Here is a 25,149-nt window from a genome sequence, read left to right as displayed (position 1 = left end):
TGGGTAAAATGGTTGGTTTCTATTCTTCATTGAATCCCACTTATTATCAGTAGGATCTGGCAGCGAGAGATCAGTGAACCCATTTTCTCTTACTGATGTAAAGTATGCTGCGTATCTCATGCTGAGAATATTGGATAACAATCTGCAATGACTCTTTTATATCAAGTGGTCGACTTTGAAATGATAATGAAGAATTGCATATAGTATATAATCTTCCAGTAAAAAAAAAAAGTCCAATACTTAAAGGGAAACTCCACTTTGAAGATTATGTATAAAATCTGCGTAACTAGCTATAAGGTTACCATTGAAATTGCTTTCCTTACAAGATAGGCAATCCAATAATGATCCTGCTCGTGATAGTCTATAATCTGCCAGTGAGTTGAAGCTACTGAAATACTGACTAGCGCAACCGATCAGTTTCTGGCAGTATGAGTTGGCGTAAATAGTACTTGTATTGTGTTGGTGGAACCTCTTGACTATTGGCCAATTATCTTTGGGTATGGTTGTGTCTGCACCCCATGCAACCATGAGCATGATATAATATCAACCCAGCAAAAATAACAATTGTAAGTGTTGGGGAAAGAAGGATCAGACATCTTAGAGGGAAGTAAGCCGCTAACAGAGGTGTCTGGCAGCAAATTATACCCCTCTCACTATTGAGAACAGATACAAGCACCGCATATGGGGTGTAGATGAGATAGCTTTTGGCCAGATATTTAGAGGACAATTATTCAAGGTTTATGGCCATATTGATTCTAAAATTCGTTAAAATTCCTTTAAATTCTCCTACAGTTGTTCATAAACAACATCAAAATCCAATATCTGAACAATAAAATGTAATGATTTTGTCTGCTTAACCACATCCGGACCGCCCATAGACTATATACGTCCGGGAAGTGGTTGCCTAGTTCTGCCAGGACGTACCTGTACGTCCAAGTCAGAACACAGCAGCTGCACGGAGATCGTGTAGCTGCTTTCACTAGGAGCCGGCTGTAACTTCAGCCGGAGCTCCCAGAGAGATAGCAGGGAAGATTTATTACCTCCCCTGCCTTCTCGATCGCTGTGTATACAGCACTCAATGAGCGCTGTATACACGGCTATGGACGCAGCCATAATTCAACTGCCCTCTGACCCGGCAGACACGTGATCCGCTGGGAGCAGTGTCCTGCCAGAGCTGCTGGGTCCTACAGGACCCCAGATCAGTTCTGTATACTGTGTATACAGTGTGCAGGAGTCTGTATTTCTCCTGTAACTGAGGTTAAATGTAGCAGCCCCAGTTATAGGAGAAATCATCCTCAAGTACAAAAAAAAAATGATCAGATGTCCCCAAAGGTCTCTTATCACCTTATGGGGACACAATCTGGGAAAAAAATAAAATAAAAATATAATAAAAAAGTTTTTAAAAAATTTAAATAAAATAAAAAATAAATAATACGCTAATAAAACGCCGTTATTAAAGGATATACCCCCACCCCCGATGACACCATACAAAATAAAAATTACCGTAACGGAGAGGAAAAACTATTTTATAAAGTTTTTCAGTGACACTTTGTGTTATTAAATAAAAAAAAAAATTATAAATTGAAAACCAGACACAATTTCCCTCCTATTTTGTTTATATTTTCCTGGATATAAAAAAATTAAAACACATTTGAAAATAAAAATAACATAAAAATAAAGCCCTATGTGTCCCCGAAAAAAGACGCAAAAATTAGTTGACTTAGACATACGGGAAAAATGTTACAGCCCTCAAAACCGCACGTACAAAATAAACCTAAAATGTGTCTGGTCCTGGACCACAAATTGGCCTGGTACTGAAGTGGTTAAAAACAAATAATGTTTGGGAATGACTGATAATCCAGAATATTTCCTAATCTTGCGTTTACCAAGTCTCTTACTGATGAATACTAAATGTACACCCGAAACAACTGAACCATAAACAGATACAAGTTGTTGGGTTTTTTTTTTTTTTATTTCTTTCAAAAGCATTCCAAAGAAATAAGTGATACTAAGACATTAAAGGGTTATTCCTGGGGAAAAAAAAAAAAAAAAGTTCAGTTAGCGCTATTAATAGGTTAATAAGTTCAACCAAATACCTTTAGCTGTGCTTTGAGTGATTTCTGGGTTTCTCTGGGAGCTCCTGGCATCTTCTGTGATTGTTTACATGGGTAGCTTCCTGTTCTGTTTTCCAGTAACTACCATGATGCATTATTCTTCTTTCACACTACCTCCCCCTCCCTCTTTCACTCCCTTACACCCCATCCCTTTTTCCCTAGCTAGCCCGCTCAGCACTAACCCTTCCCAAGTAGCTAACTCAACCCCCCCACCCCATCATACTTACCTGTCTTCCTGTCTGGATCTTCTGAGCGTGGGAGATCACTTTCTTCTGTGGGGCAAGCTCCTCTTCCTGATGTCTGCCGGAGCCTGTGCAATAGAACCGGAGTGCTGGCATGCACTGTAGCACAGAAAGAAGTGATCTCTTGTGCCCAGAAGATCCAGACAGGAAGACAGGTAAGTATGATGGGGACAGTGGTGTTTAGTATAGGTGACGTTCCGTTTCCGCAAATATGACCTCCCCGGCGATCTAGGCAATTATAGATTTTTTATGAAGTAAGTTAGAAAATAGATGTGGGAGGGTGTTTAGCATAATGTAAAAATATGAATTTTTCCAGGACAACCCTATAAGGGCTCGTTCACATCTGTGCCCGGTCTCAGTTATGCAGGTTTCTGTTTCCTGCCCGAAACTGGGCAGGAGACGAAAACCTGCAGGCATTTTTCAAACCCATTCTCCGCAGCAAAACAGTTTTTTTTAACCTGGACACAAAGTCCTGCATGTCTGACTTTGTCTGGTTTAAAAAAAACTGTTTCACCGCGGAGAGCACAAAATGCTCACCGGCGCTCACGACCGGACACGGTCTGAGGGAGCCTTCACACGGAGTAAACGCAAAATACAAGTGTAAAAATAAGACTCCCATTGACTTCAATGACATTTTACAGGTGTATTTTTAAAAAATATCATTGAAGTCAAAGGAAGTCTTATTTTTACACGTGTATTTTTACATGTGTATTTTGCAAAAATACACACGCGTTTACTCCGTGTGAAGGCTCCCTGATAGGTTTCCGTCTTCTGACGGCAGAAGACGTAAATCTGAAAACGTAGACTGGGCGCTGGTGTGAACCCAGCGTCAGGAAGATTTATTAAAGATGATAGAGTTAACATATTCTCACTGTGTAGCCAATGATAGTGGAGCTTCACATGCTTTTAACCGTATTGATATACAGTACATGGCTCTATTGATATGGTTATCAATCATCATAAGTGAATCGTGAATAGAGATGAGCGAACACTATTTGAAACAGCTGTTTCAAATAGCACGCTTCCATAGAAATGAATGGATGTAGCCGGCATGCGGGTGTTAAGCAGCTTCCATTCATTTCTATGGGAGTGTGCTATTCGAAACGGCTGTTTCGAATAGCATTCGCTCATCTCTAATCGTGAACCATATCGTAATTCCGCAGTAAAGAGAGACTTTTCTATGGTGCTATCATAGTGCATAGAGTTGTTTTTTATTACATGGTGAAAAATGTACCTTAGTTCTAAAAGTGTTTTCTCTTTATATTATTTGTAATGTTGCAAGTAAAAAATTAAAAGGCCATTTTTCACATTTTCCAGGTGACATTTCGGACAAGAATCTACCACTGCAACATTAACAGCCAAGGTGTCATCTGCCTTGATATCTTGAAAGACAACTGGAGCCCAGCACTAACCATTTCTAAAGTTCTCCTCTCCATCTGCTCGCTGCTGACAGACTGTAACCCCGGTAAGATTTATTTTATTTACGTAAAACAATGAAGTCTACTAATAGAACAGGAGATGACAATAAAGGTGGAGGTTGAGCTGAGCCCTCCAGTGACTACAAACCCCTTTCAGTATTCAACCGCCATGGAAATCAATTCTGGACCTTTTTTATGTATATATCAGAAAGTAACGTAAGGCAGATGTGCTGCACTCCATTGCAGTGCCAGAGATAGTCACGTGCTGTACTTTGCAAATCTCTTGATCCAAATTATCTCAAATTCTGTAGATGAGGAAATAGTTCCATAAGTAGGCAAACTACTTTAAAGGGGTTTTCTGATCCACAAGATAGGGGCTAAAAATATTGTGATAACTGGGGTCTTCAGCAATTATAACACGGGCCCACAAGTAATTTGGTCACTTTCTCTCCATTTAGTTTTACAGAACTTCCAGAGATAGCTTTACCAAAAATCCCATTAACCCCTTAAGGACCAGGCCATTTTTTGGTTTTGCATTTTTGTTTTTCCCTCCTCACATTTCAAGAGCCATAACTTTTTCATTTTTCAGTTCACAGAGTCACATGATGGCTTATTGTTTGCGGGACAAATTGTGCTTTGTAATGGCACCATTCAATATGCTGTGCAATGTACTGGGAAGCTGGAAAAAAATTCAGAATGAGGTGCAATTGGAGAAAAAATACATTTGCGCCATTTTCTTATGGGTTTAATTTTTACAGCGTTCACTGTTTGGTACAAGTGACATGTTACCTGTGTTCTACGTGTCAGTACGAACGCGGTGATACCAAATTTATATAGTATTTGAAATGTTTTGATACTTTTAAAAAAATGATAAACTTTGCAAAATAGAAAAAAAAAATTTGTGTCATCATGTTCTAACACCTGTAACTTTTTCATATTTCCATGTATGGAGCTGGTTGTGGTGTCTTTTTATGCGGGACAAGATGACGTTTCTATTGATACCATTTGGCGAAAGATCTGATGGTTTGATCACTTTTTATTCAATTTTTTATAGGAGGCAAAGTGTTGAAAAAAACGCTTTTTGGCTGTTTTTATTTTTTTTGCCGCTACGCCGTTCGCAGTACGGGATAAATGTTTTAATATTCTAATAGTTCGGGCATTTTGGAGCGCGGGGATACCTAATATGTTTATCTTTAATGTTCTTTAATTACTTTTATAGCTAATCTAGGGAAAGGGGGGTGATTTGAACTTTTATATTTTTTTTATTTTTTTAATACTTTTAAAAACTTTTTTTTTTCTTCTGTTACATTTATGATCAGACCCCTTAGGTACCTTGAAACCTAGGGAGTCTGATCGCCCATACTATTCACTGCAATACTACAGTACTGCAGTGAATAGCAGAATCGCAGCACTTCTATTAGACGATGCCTCTGGCCTCTGGCATCGTCTAATAGATCTAGTGCAGAGACAAGCCTGGAAGCCTTCAATAGGCTTCCGGCTGTCATAGCAACCGATCACCACCCTCTTGTGACGTTCAGGAGGGCGGCGATCGGCGAAACATGGCGGCGCCCATGCCGCCGGTGCCGTTTACACACTGCGGTCACGTTTGACCGCAGTGTGTAAAGGGTTAACAGCAGCGATCGGCTCGGGCACCGACCGCTGCTGTTAGTGGCAGGTCCTGGCTGTATTATACAGCCGGCATCTGCCGTGTATGGAGCGAGCTCAGCGTGTGAGCTCGCTCCATACATCCCCATGCGACCCATGACGTACTGTTACGTCATGCGTCACTAAGGGGTTAAAGAGAGTTTTGAACTAGAACGCAGTATATCAATCCTGCAGATAGATAGGTTGTGTTCATCTGAATTGATCAGTATTTTCCTCTTGTGAATTGGTATCTCCATTGCTGACATATTACCGTTTTTATCAGTATGCAAATTAATTCTTTGGAGCAATGAGGGCATGGCTACGTACCTCTGTAGTGCATAGTCCTTGTCCTTGTTGCTCCAAGGAGCTCATTGCATATTGACAAAAACAGTCTTATCGTGGCAACAGAGCCACAGATTCACAAGGGGAAAATACCATTTGATTCAGATGGCTCTATTCTCTATCTGTGAAGCTGGGTTGATATGCTGGATTCTGGTGACAAACTTCCTCTAAAGCAGGGGTGAGCAATTAATTTTCCCATGGGGCCGCATAAGAAATTGAAACTATGCTAGAGGGCTGCACCATGGCAAATTTAGCTCCACCCACATCTACGTTGACTCCGCCCATTCCCAATCATCTTTCCATGTGCCCCCACACAGTATAATCCTCCTACAGTCACCCGTACATTATATGTCCCCACATTATAATGTTCCCTTCCAACTGCCCCACAGTATTAAGCCCCTCTCCTGGTGTCCCAGTTTAAACTGGTGGAAACTAGAGGGGACACAAAACTGGAGAAGCTGGAGGGGGACATTAAACAGTGGGGGTAGTTGGAGGGGGACAATAAATTGACAGCTGGAGCGGGACATGAAACTGGGAGCAACTAGAGGGGGACATTAAAATCAGGCAGCTGGAAGCAGACATTAAAGTGTAGGGGTAGCTGGAGGGTGACATTAAACTGGGGGCAACTAGAGGCAGACAGGTCCCCCTCCACCTACCTCCATGGTTTAATGCCCCCTCCAGTTGTCCTCATTTTAATGTCCCCCCAGTTTAAGTTCCCTCTTCATCTACCCCCAGTTTCATGTCCTCCCCTCCATGTCTCCCTCAGTTTCATATCCCCCTTAATTTGCCCCATTTCATGTCCTCCCTCCATCCCTCCCCAGTTTCATGTCCCCCCTTCCATCTCTGCCCCTAGGTTACTGAGACACACACATACAGATAGACAGACACATATAGACACACACACATACAGACACACACATATAGACACAGACATACACAGACACAGAGATACATACAGACACATATAGACACACACACTCCCACCTGCATCTCACATTCCCCAGTACCTTATGACACACACCACATGTCTCCATCTTCCTGCACTGTCCTGCCAGCACTAAGACACGCCTCCCTAGACAAGCTGAATCAGTCAGAGGGCCGTGCTTTGCCCAGGTCTGCTCTAAAGTATATGGAACCCTCTTGGACAATTGTGAACCCTTGTTCTCCTGATTGCTGGTGTTATATACCGTATTTTTCGGACTATAAGACGCACCCAGGTTTTAGAGGAGAAAAATAGGGAAAAAAAATTTTCAGGCAAAAAATGGTAAAATATTTAATATATGGGAGTTGTAGTTTTGGAACAGCTGCAAGGCCACATTGACAGGTGACCCTGCAGCTGTACGGGGATGTATAGGGCGTTTTTTTTTTTGTGGGGCCAGGTGTACTTTTTAGATACACCATTTTGGGAAATGTTTATTGCTTAGATCACCTTTTATTTAATTCAGAGGCAAAACAGAGAGAAAAACCCGGCAGTTTAGCACTTTTGATTTTGACGTTCATTGTACATAAAAATATTAGTAGACCGGGCATTTTCAGACACAGGGATACCTAATGTGTATGTTTCACAGTAATGTTATACTTTTATATGTATTCTAGGGAAAGGAGGTGAACTTTTATTTTATTTTTTATTATATTTTTTTTAAGTGGTGTTTTTTTTTTGTTTTTGTTTTTTTACTATTTTATTATCCCCCGCCTAGGGGGCTTGAACCTGCAATCATTTGATTGCAAGTCCCATAGACGGCAATACAAGTGTATTGCCGTCTATGGGAGATTCTATACATTACTATCGCGGAGGGTCATAGACCAGCCGCGATAGTAATATATATCTATGACAGGCCTGGGAGCCTTCATTAGGCTCCCGGCTGTCATCGGAACAGGTCGGCTCCTGCGGCCTCTCCGTGCAGGAGCCGGCCTGCATCACTAAAAGTATGGGGCTGGTGGGGACCGGCCCCGGGGCTAACTGACTGCCGGGACCTGTGGAGGAGGAGCGGATTTGCAGCATGGCCGTGCTACTGCCACCGCTGGTTTTCTTCAGCGGCAGGAGCGTGGCAATCTGCAGGCCCCGGTAGCTAAGACAGTCCCCGGCATCTGCTGTAATAGACCGGCGGATGCCGGGGAGTGTCTTAGCTGCCGGGGCCTGCAGATTGTCACACTCCTGTCGCTGAAGAAAACCAGCGGTGGCAGTAGCGCGGCAATCTGCAGGCCCCGGCAGCTAAGACACTCCCCGGCATCCGCCGGTCTATTACAGCAGATGCCGGGGACTGTCTTAGCTGCCGGGGCCTGCAGATTGCCGCGCTACTGCCGCTGAAGATAACCAGCGGTGGCAGTAGCGCGGCCATGCTGCAAACCCACTCCTCCACCCACATTCAGACTATAAGACGCACCCTCATTTTCCTCCGAAATTTTTGGGAAAAAAAGTGCGTCTTATAGTCCGAAAAATACGGTAAGTGTCTACAGTGGGGAAACCCATTTAAGCCAAGTTCTCTTCTCACTCAGCCATGCCGCTGCCCTCCAAGCCAAGCTTCTCTGGTCAGATGATGCAAAGATGTCTTATTGGAGTTTTAATAAACTTGATGCACACATTAGTGTAATTTTTTCAGCAACAAATTGTACAAAAATTCTGGTGTATTTTCTATTAGTAAAGCAACCTCAAAATTTCACTTAGACCTGATTTACATACAAGGTTACTTTATAAAACATACAGATGTACTATTAGTGAAGTACAGAAACCACAAGACAATGTACACAAGTATATACAGTGCATCTCTAATATAAAAAAAATAACCTACTATATACTGCGGGGCTTGCTTTCCTGATTAACGCCACAGTCCTCTGTCAGGTTCTAGAACAAATGTAGGTATTGCTTTCCATCGGACTCGGGTCCCTCAATGTAGCATGCAGTATCTATTGGTAGGTGAAAGGTCTAAAATGTTTACGCACAGCCTAGCAAACAAAGCTTATTATGGAGTCAGTGGGATTTTGCAAATCTGGATCTTTAACAATGGGTCCTGTTACTTTATCTAATTACGCTGTACTTTATTAAAGCGTGCCTCCAGTTATAAACAACTTATCATGAATTATTAGTACAGGATAATATAAGAAATTTTGTAATATATGTTATTAAAGATCTAGGTTTTCTCCACTTTTCAGGCAGTTACTTTCTCCATATTAGTCTATGAAGAGAGGAAGGGGATAAAAAAAAGACACTCAAATAATTGGTGCTGTTAAACTCTGTTATTACTTGCTTTTTAACAGTGCTAGGTTGTAGATAAGAGGCTACTAGTACACAAGAGGCAGTACATCTATTAACCAGTCGACAGGAGAGTCCTACTCCACCCCTCCCTTCTCCATAGAGCTCTTTTTGCAAGGATGAATATTCAGATTGATATAATGTAAACAAGCAGTCAGCTTGAAGATAAGGAGGAGGAGAACAGCTTAATAAATGATGAAGGGAACAGATCTCCTTCATATATAATATATTTTTTCTTACTCACTTGTACAATTCATTTACAAATAGTTTTTATAATCAGAGGTAAGATTTAAAGGAACCATATTTTATTTGTAAAATATAGAACTAGTTAGTTGTCTTAGAGGGGATTTATAAGCACATTTAAAGGGCTGTTTGGTTTGATTATTACCCCTCTTAGGGAATTCTAAGGTAAAGGTGAGACCATCCATGATAAACTAGAGGGAATGCATGGTATAAAAAGCTGCAGTGAAATAGATAAGGACTATCAGGTCCCCTTCCACAATAGTACCACAAATTCGGAAATATTTCTTACGCTATGTTCATATCTGTGCCCAGTTGTCCGTTGTTCTGGTCCACTGGAGGAACAGAACTGTTATGACCCGGTCTTCACTATCTCAGTCTGTTAGGTTCAGGTGTGGAGTGTCGGAACGGCATTCTGCACATGAACGTTCCAATGCGCGGTAGGGGAATATTCACACTGGCATGCGGTCTCTGCAGTTGCACTCTTGCATGGATTGTGCAATGAGTTACACTGCTGATCTTTGCTATAGTGTGTCTTGGCCTCTAAAGGGGTTAAGTTTCTCTGCTGTGCTAGGACTCTATTCAGGTTTTGGGCAGTGCCGAGTTCTGATATCCAATTGGCCTTCTGAATACTCCTGCTTTTTGCTATTTATATTTCGCATTGCATCCTGTCAGTTGCCAGTCTTACTGTTATGGTCTGGGGATCTCTGACCATGGACTGGCTCCTGACTGATAACTTCTCAGTCAAGTAAAAGAGAAAACACAAAAAAAAAAAAAAAATCAGGAGCATGAGCAGTTTGGAATATCTAGAGTGTGATACTCCTAATCCCTGCCTTGCACACTAGAAGTAGCCATGGGCCCGACTAACTTGCCTGAGTGGGCACAAACACATCCAGAGATATAAATCACGTATTAGTGAAACAGAAACCCCTGGCTAGTTTCACAATTATGAAGGAGAGAAAATATACAGAAAAAGCCCCCAAAGGTGTCCGACTGGACAAACGGTGAATATGAGGAACACAAAGTATAGAGCAGAAAATAAATGTGAAATACAGAAATTACCGTATTTTTCGGACTATAAGACGCACTGGACTATAAGACGCACCTAGGTTTTAGAGGAGGAAAATAGGGAAAAAAAATTTTGAAGCAAAAACTGGTAAAATATTTAATATATGGGAGTTGTAGTTTTGCAACAGCTGCAAGGCCACATTGATAGGTGACCCTGCAGCTGTACAGGGATGTATAGGGCGTTTTTTTTGCGGGGCCAGCTGTACTTTTTAGTTATACCATTTTGGGGGATATCTATTGCTTAGATCACCTTGTATTGAAAAAAAAACAGGAGGTGATTTAGAACTTTTATTTATTTCATATTTTTAAAGTTTTTTTTTTTTTTTTTTTACTATTTTATTTCCCCCCCCCCCCCACCCCCCGGGGGCTTGAACCTGCGGTCACTTGATCGCAAGTCCCATAGACGGCAATACAACTGTATTGCCGTCTATGGGACATTCTGTATATTAGTATTACGGCGGCTGGTCATAGACCCAGCCGCAATACTAATATAGCCGTGACAGACCGGGGAACCTCATTAGGCTCCCGGCTGTCACCCGAACAGGTCGGCTCCTGCGATATCGCCGCGCAGGAGCCGGCCTGCATCTTTACAGGTACGGGGGAGGCACAGGTTCGGGGGAGAAGGGGCCACGGATACTGACCCGGCATCCGCTGTACTAGAGAGGCGGATGCCGGGGAGGGATAGACGCCGGGGCCTGAGACATCGCTACGATCCTCTGCCCTGCATGAAGCCAGCGGCGGGGGCACGGAGGAGCGGAATAGCATCACTCCTCCCGCTGCTGGCTTCATGCAGGGCAGAGGAGCGCAGCGATGTCTCAGGCCCCAGCGTCTATCACTTGCCGGCTTCCGCCTCTCTATTACAGCGGATGCCAGGCGCCACCTTCAGACTATAAGACGCACCCTTCTTTTCCCCAAAAATTTTGGGGAAAGAAAGTGCGTCTTATAGTCCGAAAAATACGGTATACTATGCAAGGGAAAGGAAAAAAAAACAGAATTTAGTATCACACACAAAAAACCCTACAAAAATCCAAACCTCCAAACAGAAAATAGACTAGGGTTCACTGCCCCCGGAACAACTATGTTTGGATAAAGGAGCTCAATACTTAACTACAAATCAGGACAGTGTGAACAGGCAGCTGTGGAAGCTGATGGGCCAGGACTCAGATGCAGATGGATTAGCAGGCTTCAGACAGACAGACCATGTCTGGGACACAGAAACTGAAGACTAAGACCGGCAACTGACAGGATGCAAAGCGGAGTATAAATAGCAAAAAGCAGGAGTATTCAGAAGGCCAATTGGATATCAGAACTCGGAAGTGCCCACAGTCTGATTAGAGTCCTAGCGCAGCAGAGAAACTTAACCCCTTCAGAGGACAAGACACACTAGAGCAAAGATCAGCGGTGCAACTCATTGCACAATCCATGCAAGAGTGCAACTGCAGAGACCGCATGCCAGTGTGAATATTCCCCTACCGCGCATCGGAAAGTTCACGTGCAGAATGCCATTCCGACACTCCACACCTGAACCTAACAGGCTGAGATAGCGAAGACCGGGTCATAACAAGAACAGACACACAGATTTCTAAAACAGCGGACACCAACAGTGCTGACAAACCCCATTGACTATAATAGGATACATCGGGTGTTCATTGTTATAAAGTGAAACCACCAGACGAAAAAGTCGGCAGCATTTTTTCATCTTTCGATTTTGGATGGTCAATGCAACGGAGCTTCCTGAACCCAGATGTGACTCTGGATCTTGATGCAAACCCTGTAATATAAAACTTTTCATTATTGAAATACTTGTACACATTGTACACATAGCTTATATCTGGCTGTATACGAATGTAAGGTTGCTAGTCATCATATTTAATGTGATTGTACTTGTCTCTGTATCCATGTTGGGAGCATGAGATGTGGAGTCATAGAGATGCATTCATTATTAAATGTACTTGTATCCCTTGACAGGTTCCCTTTAAAATTGTGAATCGTACAGCGAAATGTGATGATAATCCAGACAGATAATCTCGCTGTAAGACCAAGGACCTCCCGACCAATAATTAAAATAACATAACGCTATTGTAAAAGCGCTGCCGGGAGAACTGGACATCATAAGATTATAGGCACGCAGTCTTGTCTCCTTGGATATGTGCATGTACCTGTATAATTATATTGAACTACAGTAATATGATAAAGCACTCGCGGGAGATATATTATTATGTTTACATTTTTATCTTCGAGAAGCCGTAGCCCTGGATAGAAGCCATTTCTGCATTTCAATTCACCCCAGAGGCTGCTTTTCACACGACTCTCCTAAATTCATTTCACGTTTATTTGCCTCACGCCCTTGAATTGTAACATGATACCAACGACATGAGGTTTAGACATCAGATCCGAGCACAGATAAAATACAAGCATTGACCCTTTACAGATTCTGGAGCCGCAGAACATTGTACTAAGGAGATTACCATATGAATGCCGCCCCGCTCTATCTGATCTAATTGCTTGCTTTCAGGAGCTCTTACATGGGCTTCCAAGTGTAGCCATGCCTTTTGTTTTTGCTACACGGAGAAGTTACTGCTTCCCCTTTAACAAGTGAAAAGACCATTAAGTGATTTCTGTTCATTTTGGCAGAGCTTCCCTGTTCCGCTGAACAAACAATGGGCGATGTTTGGGGAAAAAAATCAACAAAGTAAAACAGTGGCATTGCTCATAGCAACCAACCAAATTGTAGACGTCATAACTAATGCTGCAGATTAGATATTTAGTAAAGTAATGATTTATAGGTAATATGAGTTTTGTTTGTTTTGGGGATTTTTTTTATTTATGTCAGGAGTTGTTTAGTGAACATTTTTGCAATATACCTAATTAACCTATCTAACTTCGTTTTAATGGAAAACAGGCTGTAAGGCTGGGTTCACACAGGTTTTTGGACCGGATTTTGAGGTTCAGAATCCGGTCCAAAAAACGGTTATCTGCGTCTGGATGCTGGTGCAGTGCATACAGTGCGCCAGCATCCAGTTCATGGCATTCTGCTCTGGATTAGGCTCAAATGAATGGGCCTAGTTGGGAGGGTGTTGCGCCGCGGATTCGGCCTTGGAATCCATGGCAAGAAAGGGCATGTCACCTCTTCAAGGAACCCATTGAGTTCATTAGGAGGTGGTTTTTTGAGCTGGATTCTGACATGGATTCCGCGTCAAAATCCAGCCCAATAAACCCCATGTCAACCCAGCCTAAAGATCCGACCAGAAAATCTCTAAGCATTGCCAATGAGAGTCTGTCCTAAACACCTGTACTCAATGCAGTATGCAGAGCTGCAGCATTTGCCCAAAGAAATAGACATTTCATATGGCTGTATCTCCAGTTTTATGACATCTATAGCATAAAACATAGTTCTGGTATCACCAGAAAGCTGAGATTCTGAGATTTCATGTGCTTCACCGATTGCACCAAGATTAACTATAAGACAAACGGAGATATCACTAGTTAAAAACACAATTGGGAATGTGATTTTTATGTGCTGCATATAAGTTCAAATTCCGGACTGTGTTATTAACTAGTAATATTTGAAGGTATTTTATAGCTAGTACTATAGTCTTGGCATTGTATGAAAGCTTTCTCACGTTTCTTATAATACCAGTGCCATTTTTCTAGGTGGTATAACACCTGAGATACAGTCATTTGAAATGACCATCCCCTCCTTTGGCAAATGCTGCAGCCCTACATAGTGGCAATACAAATGTGTAGTTAGAGGGTTGCCTGTTCTCTATTAAATGGAAGTTAATATAGCATGAGTAGACCGAGCACTATAAAATAAATAAAATAGCATAAGTAGACCGAACACGAATATAGAATGAGTAGACTGAGCACTATAATATAGCATGAGTAGGATAAGTGGAATATGACGCTTCTAAACATCCGTGAATATGCTGCTATAAACACACAGCATGGTCACTGATAGCAGCTGCTCGAGCCAATATACTTTGTGAGTTATAGTGGAAATTGAAAGCACATTTATTCACTGCTATTTATCAATCCTTGAAACAGCTCCTGTAAATAGGTAGATTCAGTAGATATCCTTTGGATGGGTTGCATATTGTTTCCAGGTGTATATAGTCTGTAAGCTTAACCTCTGAATCTTCTACTTTCCCACACCTGGCTACAGCTCTAACTCAGCACAAATTTACTATAGTAAATATTAATAATATATTGTATTGATATTTAATATTATTTTTGAAATCATAACTTTATTTTGAAGCTGGAGTTTGAGTCCGTACATTTAATAAACTCTGATTCTGAGCTGTGACTTTGACGCCACATCTCAGATTCTTGCCTCTTACTAGCTAGATTAGTCACCTTGGTAGTGCGGGGATCCTTGTCAATCACATTACTTTCAGCCATTCAGGATCTCCATCACACTACGCTGTCCAGTTTACTATTTCATTAAATGGATTGTCCCATCAGGACCACTGCTTTTATAGACCTGCTGGTGATAAATTGATGTCTGCGTTTCTGGAAGCTAAAACCCCTAGACGCACAGTAGTATATGGTGACCATTCAGTGGGGTAGGAAAACTTTTAATACATAGTACTCCAGGGGACTGCGGAATGGGAACACTCTTTCCATCATTTCGTCATTCTGGTTAATAGATAGCAGTCCTTAGAGAGAATGACTGCATGATTAAATGGGGCATTTGGAAAAGACGTGTCCAGATTGGACTAGCCCCTTTAAAGAGGACCTTTCCCATCACCAACTCTTTGCATCCTTCATTAGGCGCCGCTCAGCTGATTCCAGTGTGGTTGGACTTTTTTCTCTAGTTCCTGAGCAATTGGTGGATTTAGTTTCAGCGCCAAATGTTCTAATTAGGCTCTATACTGTCAAGTGGGTGGTTCTTTGCTGGAACACAAAAGGATGGACCGCCCACCTGACAGGACGGAGCCTAATTAACCTATTAGGTTCCAAAACTGACCAAAATTACTTCTCTGCAGCAGTGGGGACTTGAGAAAGAGTTGGAGGATGTGATAAAAGGTCCTCAATAAGTAGGCTGTAGTTTGTAGTTTCAGTGCACACGTCTCCATGACAGGGTTTCTTTAATTTATTCACGTAAATCTCTGCGTACTCAGGGTTCCAGTGGGGGGTATTATACATTGATAAAAAACTTTCTCTGCATTTACACTCATGTGAGCATGTCTATCAGTCACCGCCCACTGGACTCTTTAGCTAACAGGTTATGGTAAATCTTATCCCACAATCATAAAAAAATCTGCACAGCTCCTCCTTCTTCTAACATCCAGTCTGCATATAAGACAGGGTGCTCTACCTGATCGGTTTCCTTAGGGAGCAGAGATCTTTCTTGTTGCTTGCCTGAGACTAGTGTCACACAGTAAGATCTGTTTACTTGCAGTGAGAATAATGCAAAATTCATAAAAGACAAATTGCTCCCATTGTGGCATTGAAGGAGCAGGGGGAGGGGTGCATATATTAAAAATGAATGCTCTAAGCAGGTGTAATAAACCCAGCATAGGATTAGAACATACACCTTCCCTCCGTATAACAATCTGCCATGTGAAGCTGCTGCATTGTGCGGTTCTCTACAATATATAAGATTGGAGAGAAAATTATTTAGTTATATCTCATAGGAAGATTATAGTAACATGTAACAGATATCCTAATGGCAGTAATTGGATTGGTGTTAGGATAAGTGCATACAGAATTTTTGTAGCGCTGATTTTGACGCTCAACCTGCCTTAAAATTTAGCCTCCAAAAAAATGTTTGGCATTTCTGACGCGGATTCTGTGTCAAAATCTGGCCTAAAAAACCATGTGTGAACCCGGCCTAAAGGAATCATTTATACTCTCTTCAGATCAATCCACACCTGGCTTTGGCTCAAAAAAACCACAGTAAAATCAGCATAAAAATCAGCTTTTCCACTAGGTGGTCTTAGCCATAAAGTGCCATACATATATATCTCCTTCTCCCTCCGGTTACTTTTATAGGAAATCTTTAGACATGACACAATAATCACTATATATGAGCCTGTGCATACATATTAGAAGAAATCCTAATGTGGTAATTATCAGATAAAATCCCATCTAGTTTAATACAATTATGGAGATACATTTAATAATTAGCATAAGAGGCTTTCACCGCGCTATCTCAGGCACTTTCCTAAAACCTGGCAAACATGGCACAGCCAAGCACAGCTCTTAAAGAGTTTTTAAGTATTTGCTGTAAGTAAATTGTGCCTAAGGGTAAAATACACATTAACGAGTTGACTTGATTAAATATTAATTGAATTTATGCAATATCTTTAAAACTCGCTGCAACTTAGGTAAAGACATTCACTGACTTGTCCACATTGCTGGCAATCTTATATTCACTATTCAGCTAGGTCTCTGGTCTATAGAAAATGCTTTCATGATTGTTAATATGAAGAAGGCTGAGGCCCCATGTTGTGGAAACGCAGGTTACATTGTTGCAGATTTTGTTGCGTTTTTTTAAGCCAAAGCCAAGACTGCCTAAAAAGAAATGGGAAATATTTAGTAAATTCTTATACTTCTCCCTTCTGCTCAGTCTTCTTCTGACTTTGGCTCAAAAAAACGCAACAAAATCTGCAGAGAGAGATATTAAAAGATCATTGTTAGAGATGAGCGAACACTGTTCGGATCAGCCGATCCGAACAGCACGCTCCCATAGAAATGAATGTAAGCACCTGGCACGTACACTTTGCCGGCGGCCGGCCGCTTAACCCCCCGCGTGCCGGCCGCTTCCATTCATTTCTATGGGAGTGTGCTGTGAGCGTGCTGCTCGGAACGGCTGTTCCGAACAGTGTTCGCTCATCTCTAATCATTGTAATAAGATAATCTGTTAATAGTCCCACAGTGGGTAAATTTCAGCATGTTACAGCAGCAGAGTAATACAGAAAGAGGATAATATACAGTAATATATTACATACGTAGACACACATAAGCTGAGAAGAGAAGATATACTAGGAGTCCATAGCATCTAAGGAACAGAAGAAGAAAGAAGGAAGACTTCATAATCATAATCATTAGTTTTCTGTACGGAGTGATCTTCGCTTGGACTGATGTAGATTATACATTCTGATCGCGGTTGGAAGGAAGGACTTGCCTAGTGTAGAGGCACTGTGACGTCTGTCTTCGCTGTTCGTTGAAACTCATGCAAGGAGATCTGCTGTCGGGAGCACCTCATACAATTAGATGGTTGGCGGCACCCATTGAAATCAGCAGGTTTGACCAGATACATCTTATGTATATGGCCTTCTCAAGGGGACATTCACAGTAGCATTATAAATGTCCATTGCTCTTATCCATCCTAGTATGGACATTTATGGCAATAGAGTTGCAAATGTAGAAGGAGAACATACCTTCTGGCATCTGTCTGCATTCACTCTAATATAAAAAAAAATATGATGGCAATAGAGTGATAGATGCAGATATGCTCCTCTGTTTGGCATCCCTCCATTCACTCTAATGTAAAAAAAAACATGGCGGCAATAAAGCGACAAATTCAGATGGAGCGCCCAACATCTGGCGTCGATTTGAATTCACTCTACGATAAAAAAAAAAAAAAAAAACAGCACAGCAATAGAGTGACATATGGAGATGGAGAACCCTCTGTCTGGTGTCCGACAGCATTCACTCTAAAGTTAAAACTCATGACAAACTTTCCTCTGTCATGTTTAAGTTTTCCAACCGAAGAAGAAGCCCTGGATTGAGGATTTTATCTTGCATTGGAAAAGTAAATAAACATGATGGAAGGAAGTTTCTCTCATGTTTTTTACATTAGAGTCACTGAGAACAGATGCCAGACAAATGATGCTCCATCTCCATCTGTCACTCTATTGCTATTAATGTCTGATACTGATGTAGATTTCCATTCTGGCGCAGGGACATGCAGCTAATTTCTGAAGAGGTTGCATCCTGTTCCGTGTCATATACATAATCTGGAGTGTAGATTTGCATGGAAGTCACCTCTGATAATATAACCAGTAGAGGGAGGATTTGCTTATTCCGATTGCTGGACCCTTCATACCGCTACTGCATGCAGATACATGGTATCAACATCCATGCGGAAAGTAGTCTCATGTACTATTCATATGGCATTAACATGTATTTAACTCTTTTGCTGCGGGAGCAATTTCCACACTTTTGACTTACACTAATATAGCATGAATTTCCGACCGTAGACATCTGGCACATTGTGAAAAATCCACCAAACACTTTACACTCACTGGACATATTCATGCAATTTTTACATTATATTAAAATATTGTGTTAGAAATATATAAGCATTTTTGTTTGTGGCTATAAGTCTGACTCATACAAAGCCTGATGCTCATCTCATAAAAAGTTCAAGATGTAAAGAGTATATACATTCCACATATGTCTGTAACTCCATGGATACATCACCAAAAGATAATCAAAATTGAAGGGACCTAAAAGTGGGCAGAGAGGAGTATGATTAAAGAAGATATAGAAAAGAGAAAAAATAGACTGTAGCTCACCGTAAAATATGGATAGTCTTCAACTTTCTGGGCCTTGAAAGCGTTCAGTGTAGACATCAAGGAAGAGGAAAAGTCGGCATCTCACTGGACGTTCTAAAATTTAACTTTTAATCCATTTTAGAAATAAAATACAATACAAAACACAAAAAATTAAAAAACACCAACGCGTTTAAAGAGCTGGTGTCTCTTAATCATAGAGTCTGGAGCACGTGCAGTTTAATACACTGCTAGAAAGCCGACAGTGCGCTGAATTCAGTGCACAATCGGCTTTCTTGTTCTGTGCCCCCGGTGAAGAGCTATCAGTACCGTAGCTCTTCACTGTCAGAAGGGTGATCCTGACAGTGAGTCAGGAATGCTCTTCCTCACAGTAGCGTCTATTGCGTTGTACTATGAGAGGGGGCGTTGCTTACCACCCAGCGATGATGCTGAGCAGTGAGGAACACTCCCCCCAGTACTCATCTATGGACGAGTACTATGAGGAGGGGAGGTAGGCATTCCTCACCGCTCTCACAGTACAGCACAATAGGCGCTACTCTGAGGAAGGGCGTTCCTGACAGTGAAGAGCTACGGTACCAGCACCGATAGCTCTTCACCAAGGGCACAGAATGGGAAATCCGATAGTGTGCTGAATTCAACGCGCTGTCTGCTTTCTAGCGGTGTATTACACCGCATGTGCCCCAGATAGTGAGAAGTCCTCTTTAAGGCTAAGGCCCCATATTGCTTTTTTTGTTGCAGATTTTGTTGCGTTTTGTTGAGCCAAAGACGAGACTAGATTGAGCAGAAAGTAGAAGTATAAGAACTTCCTATATATTTCCCATACCTTTTGTAGCTAGTCTTGGCTTTAGCTCAAAAAAATGCAACAAAATCTGCAACAACAAAAGCTGTGTTTCTGCAATATCGGAATTGCCTGGTGTGTTCCTTGGGCTTCATGATGCTCTCTGCGCTTTAAACAGAAACCTGAGCCTATCACAGAGCAGGTGCACTTATATAGAGACTTGATTACACACAGGTGGATTCTATTTATCATCATCAGTCATTTAGGACAAAATTGGATCATTCAGAGATCCTCAGTGAGCTGAACCGAGTGAGTTTGCTGCCTTAAAAGTAAAAGGGCCGAATAATTTTGCACGCCCCACTTTTCAGTTTTTTAGTTGTTAAAAAAGTTTAAAATATCCAATAAATTTCGGTCCACTTGACAATTGTGTCCCACTTGTTGATTCTTCCCCAAAAAATGAATGTAGCAAAAAGTTGAAAAGTTCAAGGGGGCTGAATACTTTCGCAAGGCACTCTATTCATATCCTAAAGATTTCTGTTTTCCCCCTTTGGCCTGACATGAATTCTTAAATGAAGGAAAGTTACTTTAGTTTTAAAAAAAAGTCTATTTATGAATTTAACTGCACACTGTCCCATTGAAATACCTGATGTAAACTGTATTTTTTATAATACATCCATTTCAGAAAGACTTACGTGTTTGTGCTGGTGGCGTGAATTTATTATCTGCTGACACTGTTATTTTAAATACATCTCATTGCCTCGGGTGGAAGAACTGAAGATTTTTATTTGTCTAAGGAGTACACATAATAAGCTCATAATACTCATTGCAACACCACCAGTAGCCATACAAGTGTGATTCGTGAGGTCCTACCGCACCATGATCCTGAGAACAGGGAGTCTGCAGCGAGGTGCCTGATCATTCTCCTTTAAAGTGACCGCTTACAGTTTTATGACAAACACACATAATGGACAAATTCAAAAGATTTATGCACAATAATACAAAATCTCACAAGGTAGAGAAGTGTCAGATGTGTGTTTTATGTTAGCATTTTAATTCCAGATCTTCATCTAGAAGAAGATAATCTGGAGTTTGAGCACCAATATGAAGTTTGAGCACCTGTGTAGATGGACTCCATTCACGAGCAGGCTTATCTTGGAGATTTATAGCAATTTTTTTCCAACCATATCCAGAAGTTTATGACCAAATTCTCCTCCATCCCTGGCAAAATATTTGGCAAAGCTGCTAAGGCCTCCTTGTTTGTTTCATATTAAGAGTACAAAATTTTAATGTACTGGTACCACACATCAGATGTATTACACCAACTTTTCTCATTGGTACCAGACTGTTGCTGTAGGTGCCTGGGGTAGATGGGGAACAGTCAACTCATATGTCTTTCTGGGTGGAAATGTGGGTGCTTATGCACCATGTTGAGTCTCCCTGACTTTAGACATGGTGATCTGCCTACTTACTATACTGCCACAACAATGTAATAAGCTTTAAACCAAATTGCTCCTATATATACTAACAGCTACCAAGTGTCTTATCCAGGCTTGTTGGAAAGCACTGCAACCCCCACTTACCATGACCCCTACTCCACAATTGGAAACATTGCCATATTAAATTGCTTACGACCTCCATTAATGGACCAACAAGACCACTTTCTTGTTGTCTCGTGTCTGTGGAAATCCTACTTGGACGATCCTCCTCCAGTGTGTCTCCTCCAGAAGCTAAATAATCTGGGAACGGGGTCCCCCCCTTCCTTATCCCTTTTGTGCCTGCCTCCTGTTGCCCCTATCTTTGTTGTTGGTTTATTCAATTCTTCTTAAACTTCTGCCACTCTCGTTCTGGAACATGTTGTGTCCCCTGCTGGTCTCTACTTACTTACATAAATCAGTCACTCTTTGCAACCATGACTGGTCTCATCCTGTGATTGGTTGAGTATTATTTCCTGTGTGTCGAGAAGGACCAGGATGTAAAGATTGGCGCACGAAGGGAAGGAGGTGAACAGTATGTGTTGGAACTGGAGCAGCAGTGGTTTAGTGGATTCAGTATCGATTCTTTTATTCTATTTATTTCATCCCACTCTGAGCCCCATTCTCCAACACCTTTAATGTCAGAATAAAGAAATGTTGTATGTGTATGGTGTAAAGCTGCCGTCTACAGGGGTTCTATTTACCGTCTCTATATTTTTGCTGGATTCAGTGACTGCACTAATAAATGTTGCCAGAAATCCCCAGCTTAGGCTTAGTCATCGCTATACGATGCTTAATAATAACCGCCTGACCCAGGGTTTGATAGATCAATTCCCTCATCTGAGGCTACACAGTCTGCCATTCAAGGCCTTTGCTGACAACTTCCCTTCCTTTGACTTGTGCTTCATTATTATTATTTGCTGTCGGTCTTGTCCTGGCACCACGTGCTGCTACGATATGTGGGAACCTTGAACAACATTCATTAACTGCTCGGTTACACATTTAATGATGGCTCCGGAAGCCGAGGTGATTAAAAAAGAATGAGCTGGAAATCTACCATGTCATTCCACTTCTGCCATGTTTTCCTGTTTCGAGGCAGCGTGTAGTAGCCTTCCCTTACTGCAGCTGCTGCTATGCATGTAAATATTTTATAAGTGCCGCTCGGCAATAAAACCAATGTAACATGATGACAGTATTGATCTGAAGAGTGATAGGATTGACCGAACCTAACAGTGATTAATCTCTTACTACTTGGGGGATGCCCTGCGGGGCAACATTAAAGCAGCTAATATGTGGCTTACGCCTTTTAGAAGTTGGTTTTGTTGCTCTCCATGGTTATCAATGATTTAGATGTCCGTCCTGGTCATTTGTTTTATAGCAGATGTCGGCTTGCCACTTTTCACTTCATTAATAACATTTGATGGGATTTGCAATGAATGGAGTAATGCCCCTGTGTTCTTTGCTGTTGTGGTTAAACAGACATAATTCAGAATGTACTCTATGTTACTTCCTACAAGACTCCCTGCTGCATCTACTCTGTTCACGTGACTGTCAGAGGAGGTATCATCTCCTAGGACTTACTGAGCATGCTCTGTATATAAAGAAACGGACAGTAACTGATGGCTACCAGTTACTGTCCGCTGTCCATCAAGAATCCATTTTTTCAAACGGACACAAGAGTCTTGCATATAGGATTTTTTGTCCGCTGGAAAAAAACAGACTTCTGACAGATTGGGTGTAAACACAGGGGCAACACAGTGGCTCTGTGGTTAGCACTGCAGCACTGGAGTCCTGGGTTCGAATCCTGCAACATTTGAGTTTGTATGTTCTCCCCGTGTTTGCGTGTATTTCCTCCCATACTCCAAAGACATACTGCTAGGGAAAAATGTAAATTGTGAGCTGTTAGGGGTCTTGTGCCCCCAAGACCCCTAACATGAGCCCTATATGGGGCTCACAATCTACACTAAAAAAAAAAAAAAAAAAAAGATTGGTTGTAAACAGACACTAACCTACAGAAGATAAAATGCTGTTGCTAAAATCTTATAACGGACAATAGCTACAGACACTAATGACGGTCACCAATGGCAGTGTGAACATCCCCTAAGTTGTTTTACAGGGAGCCAATTTAAAAAAAACAAAAAAAACATAGTGCTATCTCTGTTGTACAACTTTTTTAAGGTTGGTTTTGCACACAGCATTTTACAGAAAAACACTGACTTTTTTCAGAATTTTTTTTTTACAGCCTTTTACTCACAGTGACATTTATTTCTCTTGTTTGTCTTGCAGCGGATCCTCTTGTCGGAAGCATCGCCACCCAGTACATGACTAACAGAGCAGAGCATGACAGGATGGCCAGACAGTGGACCAAGAGATACGCTACATAGGATTTATTACAGTGGACCTGAGCAAGCACATTCACTAAGTGCATCAATAGCTCCTTTATTTGTTTTGAGGTTTTTTTGTTTGTTTTTTTGGTTTTTATTTTATTTTTATTTTTTACATTTTGTGACAAAATACTGTATGTCCTTTTTATTAAGACTTTGTTAACTTGAATTCTCCCTAAACTATATGGGGATTTTAGTTTCTGTGTAAGAATTGTTGACTATGTGATAGTATAGAGCTTTGTTTGAAAGCCTTGTAACGATATTTGTGTTTTTTTAGGAAGACGGGGAACTATAAGTTAAATTTCAGTTTCCTCCTCTCTATATTTGCTTAATGTTAGATTTGATTTTTTGCTTTTTTTTTTAAATATTTTTTTTGTACCTAAAGTCTTTCATGGTGGGTGCATGCTCCGGGGAAGAGTGTTTTATAAATGACATTTAAAAGAAAGAATCACTGTGCAAAAAATATGCTGTGTTTACCCACTAAGGACTTTCTAAATGAACAAAAAAAAGGGTATTTTGGGCTATTTAAAATTGCTTGTAAACGACTTTAGCGGGATGTGAAGTGGTTAATGTACACTTGTTTTATGAAACACTCAATAAAAACACTGCAAAATATGCATCTTTCTGGAAAAACAGCACTGAACGCAATTTACATAGTTACATAAACTTCGGATGCCGACAAGCAGCGGACTTAAGTGGAAACGTATGGAAAAAAAGTTATTTTTTTCTCTGTGTAATGTACATTAGTGTCATGCAACCCATGAAAATAAAAGTGCCAGATGTATTTGTTTCATGAAAGGTCATCCGGTCATCTTGGAATGTTTAAAAAAAAAGTATCTGCAACCATACTGAATATTTCTTATAAGTAAAAGGATAATGGTAGGATGTACAGTTGTCAATAAAGTGATCTCTAACACTGATGTTGACCAACCAGATTGTCCCATTTTAGATGCAGAATATTAAGGCAAAGAGTCAGGTTAGGGCTTGTTCACATCTGCGCCCGGGACGCCGTTCTGCAGGTTTCTGTTTCCTGCACAAAACAGGGGCAGAAGACGGAAACCTGCCGGCATCTTTCAAACCCATTCATTTGAATGGGTTTGAAAAGTGTCCAGCCGTGAGCTCTGGTGAGCGTTTTATGCTCTCCATGGCGAAACCGAGTTTATTAAACTGGACACAGAGTCGGACATGCAGTACTCTGTGTCCAGGTTTTTTAAAAAAAAAACGGTTTTGCCAAGGAGTGCATAAAACGCTTACCGTCGCTGACGGCCGGACTCGGCATGACAGGTTTCCGTCCTCTCCATGCAGAAGACGGAAACCTGATAACGGAGTCCGGGTGCTGGTGTGAACCTAGTGTTATCTGTTAGAGCCTCATTTTCACACTGTAAAGGTCACAATAAATCTCTTGCCAAACACATTGCATTGCGTGACACTGTATGCTATACTGTTCATATCTGGTAATCACATAAGTGACCTTTTTATCCAGGGGAACGTATTAGGGTCTTTTGTCAGAAGATACATATGATATGTTGAGTTTTGACGCAAGTCAGTAAAAATGAGAGAATGTAGTTCAAAATCTGAAAAAAAAAAAAAAAACGCTAATAAATTATAATCACCCTATTTAACTCATCTACAAAATTCCAGGTATTGTATAAGCAAGATGACATCAGGGGTT

General features: G+C 41.2%; 1 protein-coding gene across 1 annotated transcript in view; it reads left to right on the top strand.

The window, feature by feature from the left end:
- LOC142200775 (ubiquitin-conjugating enzyme E2 E2) overlaps nt 1-24,441 on the top strand; it is a 182,934-nt gene extending 158,493 nt beyond the window's left edge. The window contains exons 4-5 of the mRNA XM_075271377.1: nt 3,674-3,821; nt 23,380-24,441. Of these exons, the coding sequence (XP_075127478.1) occupies nt 3,674-3,821; nt 23,380-23,477 (246 nt within the window). The 3' untranslated portion in view covers nt 23,478-24,441. The remainder of the gene's footprint in view (nt 1-3,673; nt 3,822-23,379) is intronic.
- The last annotated feature ends 708 nt before the right edge of the window (nt 24,442-25,149 follow it).

The sequence above is a fragment of the Leptodactylus fuscus genome, chromosome 4, assembly GCF_031893055.1.
Source record: "Leptodactylus fuscus isolate aLepFus1 chromosome 4, aLepFus1.hap2, whole genome shotgun sequence".
In the NCBI taxonomy this organism is placed as follows: domain Eukaryota; kingdom Metazoa; phylum Chordata; class Amphibia; order Anura; family Leptodactylidae; genus Leptodactylus; species Leptodactylus fuscus.
This window is presented reverse-complemented; position numbering and strand designations above follow the sequence as displayed.